At 39.0% G+C, this 19,017-nt stretch overlaps 1 protein-coding gene across 1 annotated transcript in view; it reads right to left on the bottom strand.

Moving 5' to 3' along the window:
• LOC124169547 (uncharacterized protein K02A2.6-like) overlaps positions 1–17,560 on the bottom strand; it is a 54,428-nt gene extending 36,868 nt beyond the window's left edge. Inside the window, exons 1-3 of the mRNA XM_046548189.1 lie at positions 17,463–17,560; positions 7,405–7,510; positions 4,144–4,394 (exon numbers count right to left, since the gene is read on the bottom strand). Coding sequence (XP_046404145.1) covers positions 4,144–4,394; positions 7,405–7,510; positions 17,463–17,560 — 455 coding nt within the window. The remainder of the gene's footprint in view (positions 1–4,143; positions 4,395–7,404; positions 7,511–17,462) is intronic.
• Between the last annotated feature and the right edge of the window lie 1,457 nt (positions 17,561–19,017).

Raw genomic sequence — 19,017 nt, 5'->3', positions numbered from 1 at the left:
TGGAGTGCGGCATTACCAAGCTCAGTTTTTTCTTGGCAAATGGCAAGAAATATTTGCTTACCATGGCATAAGCTACCAGGGTTCTCTCTCAACCTCTCTAGTGGCTGCCGATGAAAATGCATGTAACCATCTATGAAGCAGTAAGGCCCATTGTCCAGTGTCATAGCGAGGGGTGGGCTCGGCCCTAAATTTACGATTTTTCCATCGAAAAAGCAAATTTGCAGTTTAATATTAATAGAAGTCCAGTCATCGCGCCTATGTCGCATTTATTCACGTGTATCATACCAATATCACATTTATCGCGTACGCGTTTTTCGCGTATCACTGGTTATTATAAATAAACGGCGAAATACCGACTGACTTTAACTCTTTTGCTGAAAAGTTCATGACGTCACTGACTCTTGCCCAGCGGTTCACCGACTTTTCTACGACTTCTAGGCCCCGCGCAGGCTTCTCAATGTGATTCGCAGCCATAAAAAGCTCTAATTAGCGACTCTTTCCGACAAAAGGGTATCTGTGAACGACTTTATGTACAAAAACTTTAATTACATCACTGGCGCACAAAAAGTGGGCGGCAGCTTTTGAATTTTTATTTTATTTTCCAGCTATGAGAAGATGGCTGAATCAAGGCGATTTTTTCTTTGACTTTTCCATCATCAATCTGCCGAATTATTCTATTAAACTGTGATATTGGGTCTTCGTGAACGACTCCATTTAAGTAGTTGGTATGGATATAGCGAACTAGACAGTGATGCTGTGTTTACGGCATTGAAGACACACTCTCACGGTCAAGTGGGCTCCTGGTTATTAACGTGTCTATCGTCATCAAGATCAACATAGACAGAGCCCCATTTACATGCATATCATGTCCGACTTTCCTATTAGCGGTCACTGTGCATCGTATGAATCCCCATTAAAACCACCGTAGACGCGGCATTTCAATAACTGCATTGAAAAAGAAAGTACATGAATACCTAAGAAAGCTTTAAGGTCATCGAAAAACAAATCTTTTCAGAATAATATGATTTCATTCCACTGTTCTGCATTTTCCGTCGTCTTATCTATGAAACTGCATGTCATATCCATTAAACTCTACTTAGGTTACCTGAAACGCATTGTTGCTATGATTGACAAATTCTGTTGTTTAATCCCATGAAATTAGTTTAAAAATGTATTATATCATAGTTCCTATTATCTTATACATAAATTCCTAGCTTGTCTTAGTTTTTAAACTGTACAGTATAAGTATAAAGAGCGTCGCACCCTTCTGATAATAACTCTAGCCTTTAGTGTCTTAACGACCGGTTACCCGCCATACCTGTACAAGAAATTCGTAAGAAAAACTGAAGTACATAATATACCTACCCGAAATCATACCATTGACCTCCATTTCCCAAAACATCACACGCCTCAAATGAACAAATCGTTCATAGTAACCGCCCTACGAATATGGAACTCTCTCCCAGCCCAAATAAGCATTACAAGCATCAATAAATTTAAACGTATCACATATGGGTTTCTGAAAAATGCCTCCTTAACCTCAATTTGAATTTCTTTTGTTTATATTCATGTTTAACCCAATTATTATTATTATTATTGTTATTTTTATTGATACACATGAGAATAAATGGTTAACTAAGTTTAGAGTTGTGCTAAATCACAGTGTTATCCTTACATCTTGGTTTCTTTAAAAAAAAATAGGTTGTTAGACACTGTTGTCATAACGAATAATCACCTTAAATGCTTGTAATTAGTCTGTTATATCTAAGTGCGATTATTTATTTTGTTTATTTTTTTCTTTTTTTGAAACTATTGTTTTGCTGATTTTTTTCATTCTCTTGGCGATCTGCGCTGGTTGCATTTGTCTGTAATTCTATTTTTCTTCTTCTTTTCTTCTATTTATCAACCAATGCTGAAAATGAAGAAAGCTGTACATGAATTTTTTTCATTGGCCTCAGTGCCCACGAAAATCGAATTATTATCATAGTCACCTAGATTTTTAAACTGTATCACAATCGGCCACAGAATAAAAATTGTGAATGAGACATTCTTTTCGCCACTGATTTGAAGTGATGGGTCAAAATTATCGGCTTTCAACAGAATGCATGACACATTTCAGGCTTCCCATCAGGAAGTTTGGTTGTTTACCTCCTGTAGATAATCACTGGAAAGAAACAGACATATCCATACCACAATCACACAGACTTCCTCCTGCAAAGAGGTTTTGTACTTCACGAAATCGGATTTTCGAAAATAAAGCGATTCCTAATGAGATGCTAAAGCAGTTTCGGGCTATTTACCATAGTACTTAACTGTTTGGACAATTAAGAATAATGGTCTTTTAGAGCGACAAGGAGACCAGCTTCTAAGAATCTCACAACATCCCTAGGTCCCACAGAAACAATATTATGCGAGATATTTTGCAGAACGGATAGGTTTAGGAAATTCGTTTTTCTCCCGATGTGTAAAGGACTTTTCAAAATGAAAGGTGCAACTAAGTAGTCAAATCACTTTAACGCGCACACGTATTAAACGACTGGTGTCATAAAACCACTTTCTGTATGCTTATTAACCCATTATAACCCAATGTTGCTTCTAAGCAACGTCAAAAACGTATAATTTTTCTGCTCTATTTAGCAATTATCTAAACTACGCATTGTTTAATGGTTTGAATTGTAATGACGAAATATTTAGAAGCCATGATAATTATAATTGGGTGCAAAATTTTCAAGTTTTCGAAATGAAAAATCTTGAAATTTGATTTCTCTCAGAATCAGCTCTGGTTAAGGCCCACCACACACGTTCCGGCCCGGCCTCAAGGCCCGGACTGTACAGTCCGGGCCTTGAGGCCAAACTGAACGTGTGTGGCGATGCCTTGAGGCGGATTGTCGGCCGGACGGCCGGATGGGAATCCAATGAGGCCCGGCCTCAAGGCCAAGGGGCCTTGAGGCCGGACCTCATTGTTTGGCCGGAGTCGTGTTCACCCCCCACGCAAACCAGTCGCGCGGTAGCTCTGTTCGAAGGTGTACCTTTTGTGCTCGACATGTCAACTATTGAAGAGATTGAGGCAATTGCAGTGATAGTGTGTGTTCTAGCGAAAAGGAAAAAGCGCAAGAGAAGCATGTGGGCGAAGTCGTGGCTTGAAAGGAAAAAGTTTACTCATGTTAATTTATTAACCGAACTTCAGTGTTATCCGAAAGATTGGAAGAACTATTTAAGAATGGACGAACCAACTTACCTGGAGTTATTAAGAATGGTTACACCTTTTATTGCCAAGCAAGACACTGTTATGAGGCAAGCTATAACGCCTCACGAAAAGTTAACAGCAACATTGCGATATTTGGCTACAGGCAGGACACTGGAAGATTTGAAGTTCACTACTAGAATTTCCCCTCAATCTTTGGGACAAATTATACCAGAGACTTGCTTGGCATTAGCAAAAGCACTAAAGGACTTCTGTAAGGTAAATAAATAAAATAACTGATTGTGAGAGTCAAGCAAAATAAGTGGGCACACCTGTTAAAGTAATATATATATATTACATGAGTTATTACGCTATACATAGTATAACTTCTATATGAACAAAATTTTCTATCTCCCGTGTTGTCTTCAAATTATTAGCCTATTTATACGTTCAACTCGTGTATAGGTACTCACTTTACTTGACTCTTAATGCAATGTACGCAATTTGAAGTCAATTTCTATTGAACAACCGATGGAAATACAAATGCAGAGCTGTTTACAAACACTTCAAACATAAATTGACCCGTATTACTGTCCTTGGTAATGTTAAGTACTTAGGGCCAATATTTTAAATTATAAAAAAATATAAGAAAAAGTTATTGTAAATGGGTGTAATAAACTTGGTTCTATAATGTATCAAAAAAAGATTGCTGCTCCTCAGATGTTGATCGGTAGTTAGAATTAGTTTGATGTTGTTGGACGGATATTTGCGACTGGAAACTGTGATCTGATGAATGTGATGGAGGGCCATATTCCAAAGGGAAACCGGTATTTATTGAAGCATTTCTATGGAGTGATCCTAATTCTGCTTCAAACAGAGCATCATTCATCAGTTTCTGTGCAAAGATTCGCTGTTCAGGAATAAGTAGACGAAGTTTTTGGGCAACATGCTTTCCGTACAGATCAAACTGGTCTTCTTTCTTGACCTCCTTTAATCTTTGGCCCACAGTAACCAAAAGTTGGTCAGTTGGCGTTAGGGGTTTAGCTCGCTTAAATGGCTTGGAAGTTACAGCTCCTGAAGGCCCAGATGGTGTTGACTCAGAGAAGCTCAAGTTATCAGCCTGCTGGGCAAAGCGTTGGGCTGACGACACCTGAGTGGTGGGCGGAGAACATGTATTCTGCTCGGATGTCACATCAATACTCAGTTCTTCCTGAAACCCAACATATATGTTAAGTTCCACAAAATCATTTAATATTGGCTTACTTCTAATGCTATTTTTATCATGCACTATTTTTTCAGTGTCCAAAATCAGAAGAGGAATGGAGGATAGTGGCCAAAGGGTTTGAACTGAAGTGGAACTTTCCAAATTGTTTGGGGGCAATTGATGGCAAACATATTGCAATAACACCACCTCCAGGATGCGGGTCTTTTTTCTACAATTACAAAAATTTTCATAGCCAGATACTCCTGGCATTAGTTAATGCGAACTATGAAATACTTTACTTTAACTTTGGATGCAATGGCCGCGTATCTGATGGTGGAGTTTTTGAAATGATAGACATTTACAGAGTTCTTAATAATGGACGCCTTAATGTGCCAAAAGAAGACGTTGTTGACGGAGTCACTCTTCCATATGTGTTCATCGCTGACGATGCTTTCCCGCTTCGTGAAGATCTTATGAAGCCTTTTAACAGCAAAATCACTGACAAAAGGCGAAAAATTTATAACTATCGCTTGTCAAGAGGACGACGCGTGGTTGAAAGTGTGTTTGGTATACTCGCAGAAAGATTCGGAGTTTTACAAAAACCTATTTCCTTCATAAATTTAGACAAGGTAGAGAGTGTTACTGTTGCTTGCTGCTATTTACACAATTACCTTCGCAACAAAATACCTAAAGAATACAGCCCTTCTGACTGGTTGGACAATGAAGATTTGGAAACAGGTACATTTACTGCAGGACCTCGAATGGATCCGAACATTCAATCTGCTGTTTGAAATAGGATTCCTATTAAAAAAAACCACATTGGGTAGGTTGATGTATCCTCCCGCTTCGGTATGTGCATTACACCTTCACTCGACGCCAACATTTCTTTTACTTTTTTCCTCCCGTTCTTTCTTCCTAATTCTCAATTTTACTGCAAATGTTGCTCTGGCCCTATTACCCTTTTGGGATTATTTGCGGTACTTAAATTTATTGAACAAGCTCTGGATTGTATTTGGAAGCCACAAATTCACAACCAACGGTCATATACCCTTACGGAAAGATTCGGCAATCCATGCAAAAAATCGAGTCTTAAGTTCGACTGAGGAGGCGCCAATCGTTCCTGCTGCGAATTTGGAGCTAATCTGCACAGGTGTGGGTTACTCCATAGAACCACTTTTTTCGTTTAAAATTTAATGCTGAAATATAATCCTAACGTTCTTCTTTATTTTCTGGTTCAGGTTCTTTTCAGGTTCTTATAAATTTCACATTTTTCAAAACTAGTGAGCATTATAAAATGAAAGTTGTTTGAACGAAGCAAATTACAATTAATATAAGGCGGAAATAATGTAAAATTCATTCAAATTTATCATGGATATAATAGAGGAATCGTACTTACATGTCAAAGATAAGTAAGTGATTCTGAACAGAGGATTACCAAAAAAAAGAAAACAATATGTATACCCAAAGATTCCACAGTATTGAAATCGTGATGGCAATCCAAAGAATGCTGTACTACAGCCAGACACATAACTAGGAATATGCTTTGGGGGCGGGAGGGATGAGATGGCATGGGGTGGGAAAATTTTTGAAAAATGACATGCCTCGATATACATTTCACATCATTTTGGCGCTAAAAATTTATATTTAAGCAGATAAAGTTATTTTATTTCAATACTAGGTTATTTTGTAAATATCTTTTTTTTTCTCCGATGGTTTGGGGGGGAATTATCCCCTCACCCCCCATATTTACGCTACTGACTGCATCCCAATCCGTCCTAGCTCGCGTCATATTTAATTTTCTTGAGTTTCCTCCTCATGTGTTTCTCGATCCAACATAGTTTCTTTTCAATAGTTTAGTCTCCTTTCCATGTATAACTAGATGGATGTATATCTTCCCTGATATCTGGTCCCATATTAAATAGCCACTCCACCATTTTCACAGCTTCTCTAGTGCCCAATTTACGATTAAAGCTATTGAAGATCATTCCTGGTACCTATATAAACCAGATTTATTTAATTTGATTGAGATATCTATTATATTTAGGTGATTGAATTTGTGATCATTTTTAAAAAACTTGATAAATGAATTGGAATTAAAGGCAACAACATTTTAGATTAAACGAAAGTTCTCCTACCAATTTTACGTACAGTATAGTTTATGTAAATTCCTCTAAAAAGAGGATAGTCCTCAAGGACAAATACTGTACCCAAAACCTTTTGTTCCTTTGCTTATTTTTTCGCTGTCTCAAAATGAGCGCAACAACACAACTTGCTTTCACGAGATCCATTGTAAACTGAGCTGAGGGGCAACTATTTAATCGCCAGTGCGCGGTAGCGAGCAACTCTTGGGTGATTAAATTGTTTAGTTGCCGGTGATTAAAGTTGCCAGTGCGCGGGGGCCCTTAGGTTGACGCGCCTAAATGACGAGAATCTTCGTCATCCGTCCGGAACGTTCGGGAAAAAAATGACAAGAATTCTCGCCATCTGTATGCAACGTGTTAATAATAGATTTGGCTATCTTATATAAAAATCCCAAGTTATTGGATCGAAAACTACGGGACTACCAAGCGCTCAAAGTTGGGAAACTTGATTTTAGGCGCAAAAAACGGGTACTTTTTTATAAAAAAAAATTACAGAAAACAATATGGGGCGGAAATTTTTTTACGTAGATGATGCAACGTAGAAATAAATTCCCTTTCGTAGCTTTTCGTTGCATTGAAATTGATTGCCTCATCTAGACGATAGAGCTCCTCAAACTATGGCGTCTCGCATTTTTTTTTTACAAATAGTAGATGCGAGAGGGTTGAAAATGTGGTGGGAGGGGGAAAACAAGTGTCTCGAACTGCAGGATTCACCCTTCACACTCCGTTCCGACTCCGTTTCGCTTGGCCTTGAGGCCGGACCTCATTGGATTCCCATCCGGCCGTCCGGCCGACGATCCGCCTCAAGGCATCGCCACACACGTTCAGTTTGGCCTCAAGGCCCGGACTGTACAGTCCGGGCCTTGAGGCCAAACTGAACGTGTGTGGGAGGCGGCCAAACTGCGCAGTCCAGGCCTCAAGGCCGGCCTCGAGGCCAGGCCTTGAGGCCGGGCCGGAACGTGTGTGGTGGGCCTAAGGCGGCTGTTGGAATACGATGCACGTGGGCGTAGATATGGATGAAATTCATGACTAGTTTTAACGGGTGATACTACGATTAGTTAAGTCCTTTGTATGGTCAAAAACGTGTTGTCGATTTCCGCAAGCAGCTTAAATTGGTGTTTTGTAGTCGAAGAGGCAAACTTTGTACCAAATTTCATGGAAATCTCAGATATCAAAAGTGTATTCCAGTGTTTATTGGCGTTGTTAGAGACACCAAAATTTATCCAGCATAGAAGTTGTGTTGTCTTAGGCAAACGGATAGTTTCGTACCACCATTCACCTCTCTAAATAGAAGATTTTTAAAATAAACTTTCTATTAGCTTTAAGTTAACTTAAGCCTAAACGCTGATTTAGTACCATTGGTACACAAACTTTACAAAAACTGCAAATTTTACAGAATTCGTGTCTCTCGCAATTCCCAAATTACAACTCCCTAAGGAAAATGATATGCCTCAATTGTTTGTAAGATTTTTTATCCTTTGGTTTCGTATTCTTGGATTATTGCGTGAAAGGTCACGATATTCGAGTTATTCGCGAAAAATGCAAAATAAGATTTTTCCCATCAGGTGAAAAAGGCACCTGTAGTGGAGACTTGACCTTTGATGACCATCTTGGGACTGAAGTTTTATAGAGCTTTTTATGAGCTTCAGTTCAACCACTGATTGTGAGAAAACAGTACGCCATCGGTATTTATTTCTTTTATTAAGCTATTTTCGCTGTTCGCAGAATGGAATAATTCATCGAGCGCATATGCTGATCGCACAATTCAAAAGTCCATGCGAAATAGTTTGTTTTCTGAGACTATCAGCCTCTTTTATTGCATTTTTTTCCTGGTCCAACTTCTGATCCACCAAATACAGCAGGTAATATTTTATTTTCGCAGAATTCAGAGGCGTTCATGAACAGGAAAGAGCTTCTGAGAGGATAGTTATGCAAGAGTTTAAAAGAAAAGGTTAGTGAAGAGTCTTATCTGGAGTGAAGCACTTTATTGTGCTGTCGTATCCCGCTCGTCTTCGAACGAGATATTAGCGACAATAGGAGCGTCTCTCTAATGGAAGGATCTGGTGCCGGAAATAAAAGGAGCCACTCTGACCCAAAAACAGTGACTTTATTTCCTTTAAGATAATGAACAAATATGTTCCCATCGTAGCTCCTCTATCATAAAAAAATGTGTTGCTATGACTGTTTGTTTGTATGATTGCGGCGCTGCCATTGCATTTTGGTGGCCATTTTTTGAACTAATGCCCATACTCAATTTTTATTCAATGGACAGATAAATAATTGAAAATGTAGTGTTTTCATACTTGTTCCTGGGGTTTCAGACAGTTTTAGAGGGGGTCTTCATAGACTTTTTGTCGTATCTCGTCTCGTTCACCCCAAAAATTTGTATGAGTGAATGAATGAGTGAGTGGTCGTTAAGGGGCTTTATAGTATATAGATACAGCTCCAGAAACTGACAATACCGCAGCACACTTGACGATGACCTAACGATCAAAACGCGCTGGATGGCTCGCAAATAACCTGTGGGAAATTCCCAACCCCTTTTCGTTAACTCGGTGAAGTTATACCCTTATGCATTGTAATTTGAGAAAAATGCAGGCAGCATAGAGGCTTCAAGCAGGGATATCGAAGAACCTTGGAATATTAATGGCAACGCGAGAGCAATGTCGAAGTTAATAACTAAGCCTTTAGCATGCAATGATACTCCGAAAAAATTTGTAACAACTCTAGCGGCACTAATTGCATAAAAGCTTCTGCCAAGGCCGCAAGCTGAGCGAAAGAGCGCGAATACTTTTTCCCGCCCCATTTCAAATGACGTACGCCATGCGTATCGAACACGTGCTGAAAAGTATAATCAGCCTCACCAAACTCCTTTTCATTGTGTTTAGTTTGCACTTTTTCAAAGCTGGACGTCAGATGGCAGTAGGGAGCACTCCGAGGCTACAGTGATTGCTGTATTGCACGGCGGCTAATGGCGGATATCTATATACGGCATAGGAATTAGTATTATCTTGGTGATAAATGGGTATGAGATCTTTTTTTGTGACGTAAATTGGTAAAAAAAAGGGCTTTTAAGTTTATAGTAGGTTATGTAAGAAAATATAGTTGATGAATATTTTTCAATCGAAATATTAGCTGATTGCCTTGAAATCATTGAAGTAAGGTAACGATTTATCAGAACTTACATTTGGAGTATGCTTCTCTATGGAAGTGAGGCATGGATAATGATAGTGGAGGAGAAATATAGGCCTTCGAAATGTGATGCTACAGAAGAATTATGAGTGTCAAATGGATCGACTGAATAAGTAATGGGGAAGTCCTAAGAAGAGTGGAAAAGAGGAGAAGCCACATGAAAACCTTAATAAGAATAAAGAACAATCTTACAGGTCACATTTTGAGACATGATGGCCTGATGAAAACAATCCACAAGAAGAATCGTCGAGGGGCAAGTAGATTGCAAGAACGGTTAAGGAAGACCTCGAACAAAACATATTGTTTCCAATATGGAGAGATTTCACAAAGTAAATCCTGAAGCTATCAGTCAAAATATATGGAACAGGTAAATAAGGATGCGATAATAAGGTGGAACAACTTTATAGACCATATTTTGAGACATGGTTGCCTGATGAAGACAATATTCAAGGGAAAATTTGATGGCAAGAATGGAAAAGGAAGACCTCAAATGAAATATATGGAACAGGTAAAGAAGTATGTGAAAGAGAAGACATACGTAGGTGTGAAACAATTTGCGGATTAGAGAATTGATTGGATAGCTCCATCAAACCTATTTTACCTTAGTTGACCAGTGATAGTGATGTTTGATTCTAGCTATGGACATTTTTTTTATCTACTCCACCAGAAGAAATTCAAATACCACGCTTTTCATCTTCACCAGAGCGTTACTTGTGCTTTTCAGCAGGCCCGTCGCGAGGGCGGGGCAACCAGGGTATTTTGCCCTGGGTGCAGCAAGTTGGGGGCGCACCGTGTTCGACGACTAAAAATGTTTTTAAATTTTGACTAACTACATTATCCGCTATGTCACGGTAGCCAGCGGGGAGAGAAGTCTCAGTGAGCTGAAACTTATAAAAACCTACTTGAGGTCGTCAATGTCCCAAGAACCATTGGTTGCACTAGCAACGTTATCTATGGAGGATGAGGAAGCTATAGCATTGAAATTGCAAGAATTGATCAAATCTTAAGCAAAAAGTAATGAGAGAAAAATTCCATTATAAAATTCAATAAATATTCTTCTAATAGTACGATGTATTTTCATTTTTATTGTACTGTTTCATTTCGAAATTTTCAAATATCCGTGTATGTTTTACTATCATAATCAATAAAATATTTTTATTATGAAAAAATATTTTCAATTATATTTTCAAATCTCCTGATTGCAGATATATCAATGTTATGGGGGAGGGGGGCACGATCCCAGCTTGCCCCGGGCGCCAGATCAGCTAGCACCGAGCCTGCTTTTCAACATGCTTTTAATTAGCAGAAAAGCCTGTTATTAAGGGTATATCTGTTGTAAAGGCTCAATTATTATCATCAACAAACTTTATATCCACGCCATGCTGAGTTCTAACTGTGTAGGAGCGAAGTACGCTTTTCTGCCGCTTGTGGCGCATGTGTATCATGGTGACGATATCGTTCGTTCCATTTCGCTATGAATCTCATTGTTGAGCACCCATTTTACCCCCACACGTAATCTCTCAAAGTAGGAGCTGTTTGTTATATCTGCTCTGCTTTACCGCATGTCAAAAAATATCTTCTTCAGTAAAAACGACTTTTCCCACAGCTAGACGAATTTTTAAATATTAATCGATGACGTTTTTGCACCGTAATATGAACGGATACCAGATTTACACGAGAGATAGGTTAGAAAGAGTTTAAGTTCAAAGTGAAAGGAAATATTTTTTCAACTGGCACGCAATAAATCCGCGACGATTAGAACAAATCCTTTTTCAGGGTATTCATCCAAGAAACGTGTATTTTCACGTTCGGCTGGTAAAAAAATGGAGTACCCATAATGAAAAATTGGAATGGCTGATTGACGTCATCATCATTACCTCTATTGCACTAAAAACTCATAAAATATAGACATTAGAATTAACGCTAAAAGCTATTTTATGAAAAATAGTTCAAGGTTGATTGGAGGTAGGATAACTTGCCTAATTATTATTTATATCGATATTTGTAATGGTTTAACGAAAATTATATTGGTTATTTTACTATCAAATATGCATGCTGTAATTTTTTCCCGGCGATTTTTACGAGAAATATTCTCGGAATTTACACCCTTTAAATTCGTTGTTAATCATCAACGCTTCAACGAACGACTCGTTCGTCGTCGTCAGGGTGAAAGCAGAAGTGATGAGTCTTCTAAAAATCTACAAAATCTAAGCGTACCTTCACGCATTCATAATTAAGAGGACAATTTATATCCGCTATACAAGCAATATTTTGTCTTTTTTTCTTGATTTATCACTTTTTTTAACTGAAGCTATTATCTTGTCATATTCTGCTTGGATGGACCTGCTAACAGAGACTATGAGGGTTCTAGGTGAGCCCTATTAGGGATACAACACACCGGGGCCGGGACCCAAGCCCGTGGCTTATACGCCCGATCACCCGGGGAGGGGCTGGAGAGGAAGGAAATAGGAAAGAGGCGCCGCCACGATAGGAGCCGGTCGACGACTCTGGGAAGGGATAGGAGCGGAAGGAACGGGACGGGGAAAAACACTTCAACGCTATAGAAGCGAAAAGGGCCCACTAAATAGCGAAACCAAGCATACGCAATTAATTTTCTACCGAACCTAGTGGATTTTCCAATGGGGAAGAAAAATCCATCGATCGAATCGGTAGATAGAGACCATAACCTTTGACAAAATTTTCCAAAGCACTGCGGCAAACAAGTAAATTTGCACGTTGTGACGCGGACGGTTAAAAAGTTATATACGCCAAGAATAATATTCACCATCATTTGGCTTTGCCGAGATTCGAATGATTATCCCGTTTGCCGGTCAGGTATGCGTCCAGTAACACCACCATACAATCTTCTTCCAAGAACTCTATCTTCAAAGATAGTCTTGGAATAAGACAGCATGAACAGTTAGAGTACCTGACCGAAAATCGGGAGATCCGGAATCGAATCACGGCTTAGTCAAATGATTTTTCCCTGGTGTGTGTGACTATGGCAACATTGCCTGTGTCTAGGATGCGATCTTTCTCTCAAAAATTTTCCCACATGATATAGAAATAAATTATAAGGGTCCAGCCAATATATCCTGGAAATTCAGTATGATATCGTAAGTTTTGAATGGTTTATTAAGTAATCAAAGAATCTCTTTAGAAAGATGTTTTAAATCCATATCAGTATATCAAAATTCGCCTGGATATCAAGAATAAAAATTGTCACCGCGAAAAAAAAAACACATTCGTTGAATTTTAAATTTTTAACGTATGGAAACGTTGCCAAGGATATACCTACTCTGCATATCCTGTAAACTTCAAGACTTCAAAACTTCAAAAATGTAGACACGCGAGCGCAATAAATGACTGCGCGCACCATAAAATTAGCCATTTTGTCAACTTCATAAACTTTGCAACTCAACCTAGGGAAAACTACAACGTCTACAACATTCATCTTCCACAATAAGTTGCATAAATTAATGCAAATTAATACAACGGCTTTTGCGTATTTTTAACCTTTGCGGCCGAGTTCCTTCGCGGGAAGTTGCTCTTGGCTCTACGAAGGGTTTGAGATTTTCTTTTTCGCCCCGTACAGAGTTTTTTTCGGCTTGGGACTGACCAGGTAGTCTCTTCCTCCCCTTAATGATCTTTCCTAGCGGGGTCCCGGACCCTTTCCTCGACAACTGAGCAAATATAATCCTCGACCCTTTTCCCCGAAGGCAGCCCATCACGGCGTACTTTTGCGGTCAGTTTATTGTTGCCAGTGCAATTTTAATTTTTTAAATTGTTACTGTTGCATTAAATCTCAGTTCATCAATGTATTCATTTCATTTTGCAATGCCTGTAGAACTTTTAAACGAAGTTCTACGGTTATTTTAGGGTTTTCAGCAAAACGGCACTATATCATAGCCAAATGAGCTTTTCCGAGAAGAGTTAGGTTATCATCTTCCACGTACATATTTCAGTAGGAGAATACTTACACCAATGAGAGTACTTACAATATGAGAGTAATTACCTGGGTAGAGCAGTTCTTATTCCTGCAATGGTATGGAATGCTTCTCACAACATGTGTCTACGTAAAACATTCCCTATTGGTACATTAAATTTACGAATTTTTAGGATATGCATTAATCAGTATTTATAGCGAAACTCGTTTACAATACCTTTGTATTCAAAGGTTGATAAGAGGTTTTTAAAAATAGCCGCTGTAATTTTGGCTCACGACAAAGAACTGAGAGAATCAAGTTTCATTAATTTACGAGGGCTTTTTTTCATAGAAGTTAAATCGGATATTCTATCGAATTTCACCGCAAATGTACTCTTAGAATGTAGCTAACAGAGTAACGTATATTTTTAGATGTAAATCAATACAATGTCGCTCCTATAAACTTGCTGGTAAGTTATAAAAATAACAATTAAACATCTAACCTTAGCGTGTCCAAAAATTGTTCTAGGTGATGATCAACTCCGTTAATATGAACGCTAGAATTCCGTTTAAAATTTGGAACCAATCAGCAGATCATACAGAATGTAATTACTCGCATTGATTTTCAAAAAAATGCAACATTTACGTTTTTAGTTATTCCACCTTATAAACAAATAAGTGACCATGAGCACCTTCCTTGAGTGGGACACTGAGAGCCGGAATGGGCTGAGTTAACCCCCACACGGACAATAGGAAAGGATCGGACCTCTCGCGCCGAGGGACCCTAATGGCGGTTGGGACCCACTTGGCATGCTTTACTGCGAAACCGTGAAAACACGGCCTTACACCGTTTGCTTAAAAAAATTCAAGCCGTGAAAAGCCGGCCTTCGTTCATTAGAATCAGAAAATTCAGGCCGTGAAATCACGCCCTGCGTAGGGAAGAGGTTAAAACGCATATTTGGTTGTAAAATAACTAAAGTTTTTAGACACTACCTTGTCCTACAGTTTACCCCAAAAGAAAAAATAAAATTGATCTAAAAACTTCTTAATTTATTTGCAATTTTCTATTATTATGGCATGAACTGAGGTCCAGATATAAATTTGCAAAAAAGTCTCATTTTGACGCCGACAGTAAGTTGAAGGACACGGACATACATCCTTGCCCTGGATGGGAGAAAAATTAACCAAGGCGGGATTCGAACCCGCACCCCTACATTAACATGTAAGGACTTTAGCCCCGCCGCCGCGGAGACCGGAAGGGTAAAATAGATTTATAGGATTTGAACCCAGTACCTCTCGCACACTAAGCGAGAAAAATACCCCTAGGCCAACGAGTCAATATTTCAATCGCAGCATTAAAAAAGGAGCCGAGACAATTATAAAGAGCGGCCATGAATTAAAGTCATTATTTACTTCTTTTATTTATAATAATATATTTGTCTCATTCATAATTACATATATAGATTTTTGATAGAAATGTAGTGAACACGTGATATACCTATGGCATGATGCGTGTTGGTGATTATTCACCCCCTGCCAAACGCCCTAGAGTTGGTTCGGTATGGCGTGGATGTACATGAAATCAGACCGGTCAGCGGGAGATATGACTCTATCAAGAGAATATTTACTAATTGTACTTTCTCACTCAGCCGAAGGTTATATTTTGCAGGTTCTTTATCCAATACAGAGTGAAGACGTGATTAAGATCCTCCCTTTCACCAGCTCCCCCTTAAAACTCCCTCACTTCTCAGAACCACGCTCCTTATTAACGAACGCGGATTGAATGAAACGGCGCTTCTGACCAAGCCAAAGAACTGTGACCAAATTACGAACTAGTGACGAAACTAACGCCATTTTACAAAACATTTTTCATTCTTTAAAGAGTAGCCGAAGACGTAAGCCTGCTAAAAGGCTTCTTACTATAAACGTTCACTTATTATTTCGGCCTTATAGCCTTGTTTAATATAGAACTTTTATTTACTATTCTATTAACTAACACTTTGGGAAGCAAGGTATCTAGTGACGGGAGAAGTAAGAAAGAAATTATCAGCAGAATTGCTCAGGCGAAGAGAGAATTCCACCAAAAGAGAGACCTGCTTACAGTGGGAAACTAAAATATGGAAGTAAAGAAACAATTTATAAGAACCTACATCTGGAGTATGCTCCTATACGGAAGTGAGGCATGGACAATGACAGCAGCAGAGAAAGCAAGCCTTCAAAATGTGGTGCTACAGAAGAATGATGAAGATCAAATGGATCGACCGAGTTAGTAACGAGGAAGTCCTAAGAAGAGGAGAAGAGAAGAGAAGCCTAATGAAAACCTTAACAAGAAGACGGAACAACCTTATAGGCCACATCTTGAGACATGGTGGCCTGATGAAGACAATCGTCGAGGGACAAGTGGAAGGCAAGAACGGTAAAGGAAGACCTCGAACAAAATATATGGAGCAAGTAAAAAAGGATGTGAAAGAGAAGAAATACGTAGGTGTGAAAAGATTAGCTGATAGGAGAATAGAGTGGAGAGCTGCGTCAAACCAATCCTAGGATTGTTGACCAATGATGATGATGATTAACTAGCACTAATTATTTTGAAGCTATATCCGACATTATATCAGTCAATACAGCACGCGTATATTAGTATCAACCAATACTTTTCTTTTATTGGGACAAGAGTTTTCTACGTGCACCCTCGAATTTGCTTGAGTTCGAATCTATACATGAATTCATCACCAGGGAACATATAATGCATATTTGTTTCGTGGTATATCGTTATTTTGATTCAACGCTTCCGTGGATTATTAACAGTTGGCCGATTTTAGCTTTCTACGTGATTTTATTAGTGTTACAGCCTTGTGTAGCATGCAGCGATGCATACCTTTTTTTTCTTTTTTTTCCACGATCAGTGGGAGATTGTAGCGGCAGCGATGGGACTTATGGGTGGATTGGATGACTTGTGGCGTGGCCTACTAACCTATGTAAGGATTAATGCATGTTTCTTAATTCTATTATTGTTTCTGGTAGCATGTGGTAGTGTGGTTTGTTGATGTGCGTGACGTTTTTTGTACTATATGGTGTGCATGTGGGAGTCCAATTGCATGCTGCATGCTGGTGATTCATCACCCCCTGCCAAACACCCTAGAGGAGGCTCGCAGGGTATTATGTAGATGTAGGTGATAAAATTGTGATAAGGTGCCATTGAATCCAACGATGAAGTAGAACTGAACTGCCACGGAGACAAATGGAACTCAGACCATATTAAGAATATCAGAAATTATTTAACTTAATGACTACCGCATTTGAAACGTTGATACACGTACGAACGCAGTCTGTCAATTCAATCGATAAACAAAAATGCCGATAAATTTAACTGTAGCTATGGTTTTTCGGGAATTTATTGAAAAAAAAAACTTAAAAACATCTGAGAAGGAATTCCTTACAGTTCGACCCGTGCTGCTATAACGTATGTACTATATACTAAATGTAACCAACCTGTCCTGTACCCCAAAATATGCGTTTCAATTACGTTTATAAATATAATTTACGTTGATAAACATAGTAAAAGGTTCAGTCCATTAGAAAACGCATAATAAAATCTTTACCTTGGAAAACTCCATAAATGTAATTTCAACATCCAATGAGCCATACTTGAGATAAGATTCTTCGATTTCAAAAAGCTGAATTTCGCAACGATGAGTAAAATTGCCATTAGGGTATGCATAAGAAAGACAACCGAGGCATTCATTCGCCAACCTAAGAGATGAACAAGGCGAAAGTTATTTCTAATTGAAGGTGAAATAGGTGCTATATTCAACTCACATTTTGGCCGCTGGCAACCTGAACAGCAGCTTCAAAATAGGATCGCCAAAGAAATCGGGAAGATCTAGCGAGAACTGAACTAGTCCAAGGAAGGTCATGCTTGATAAAGGAAATTCACCTGTAAAGCAAATAGTAAAATTCCAACTTTTAAAATCGAGAAGCAAAGTATTGCGACAAATTTGCAACATATCACTTCGACCCTATGAACAATAAAGGTTTCGAATAGGACAACATTTCAACTATAAGGTATTAGAAAATAATAATTAGAGAGAGAGAGAAAAATAAATACCGTGATTAACCGAAGAACTCATAAACATCATCTCTGAAAATTAAGCAAGCCTAGACAATGGAAAATGCAGTACCGAAGGTTGCCTGCGCTGCTAAGAAATACGTAACATGTCTCATCGGCGTGAAAGCTCAACAAAAATGAAGGCCTCGTTGTGAAGCAGTTGAAGTCGCTCGTCTGCTTCAAAAATTCCCTAGCACAATGCCGTACAGTCACGCAGCCGGTACATCATCGGTGATACCGAGAGCACTGCCACCTTCCGTGCGAAACGGGAAGCGTAGACTGCTCGACCGGTCGAATTGATCCACCTTGATGGTTTCAACCGCTTAGCCGAATTACATCACGGTAAGTATTTGGAGAAGGCGGCCAGCAGCTCGGATTCGTTGCGCAATATGCACATGTTGGAGAGATGGAATGATTTCAGAGTTTCTTTTTATATTTCAGGGCAGTTTCAAGGAAAAAAATCACTATATCGAAAATAATAAATGATCCATTATTAAATCTTAGAAGCTGTGAAATCGTCCCTTTTCAATATAAATTTTCTTACGAAATTGTTATTTTTCATTTATTTTTTTGTGGTTTTTAGGAGCCAGGATAGCGTCAACATCCATTTTCGGGTATGCAGTTTCCTCAAATTTTCCGAAGGAGGACCTCGTCATATGAGACCCCGCCGAGGGCCGCCTGTCACCCAGGAACGCCCCTGTGTTCCACATGCAGTACTTAAGTCGGAATCGGACAGCCTCTTAAAAATATCCACAACCGCCGGGATATGAACCCGAGCTCACGATCTGAGAAACTAGAACTTTAGCAACCACACCTACCCGAAAACCATCTGGATTCGATATAGTTTAATGAAATCTATAGATGTGGCTTCAAATTTGCTGCATGTTGGTGATTGGTCACCCCCTGCCAAACACCCTAGAGGTGGCTCGCAGGGTATTATGTAGGTGTAGATACCTACATCTACGCTACCCCGCGAGAAGTCTAAATAGGCGTGTGGTTGGCCAGTGGCGTAGCCAAGGGGGGGGGGGGGGGGTCCGGACCCCCCTTGAAATATAAAAACACGATCATTTTCCTTCACAAAAGAAAACAAAATATTGAAAAATCATGAATTTACAAAATATTTATTTAACAAATTAAGTTTTTTCGATTATGAAAAGTGTTAAAATTAGTTTAAAACCCATTACTTAGTGCCCTGTTTTTAATAAAATACCCCCCTCCTGGTTTTGGAACCCCCCGGAACGAAATTTCTGGCTACGCCACTGTGGT

This window comes from Ischnura elegans, chromosome 12 (assembly GCF_921293095.1).
Source record: "Ischnura elegans chromosome 12, ioIscEleg1.1, whole genome shotgun sequence".
Lineage (NCBI taxonomy): Eukaryota > Metazoa > Arthropoda > Insecta > Odonata > Coenagrionidae > Ischnura > Ischnura elegans.
Note: the sequence above shows the minus strand (reverse complement) of the source record. Positions and strands in the feature narration are given on the sequence as shown.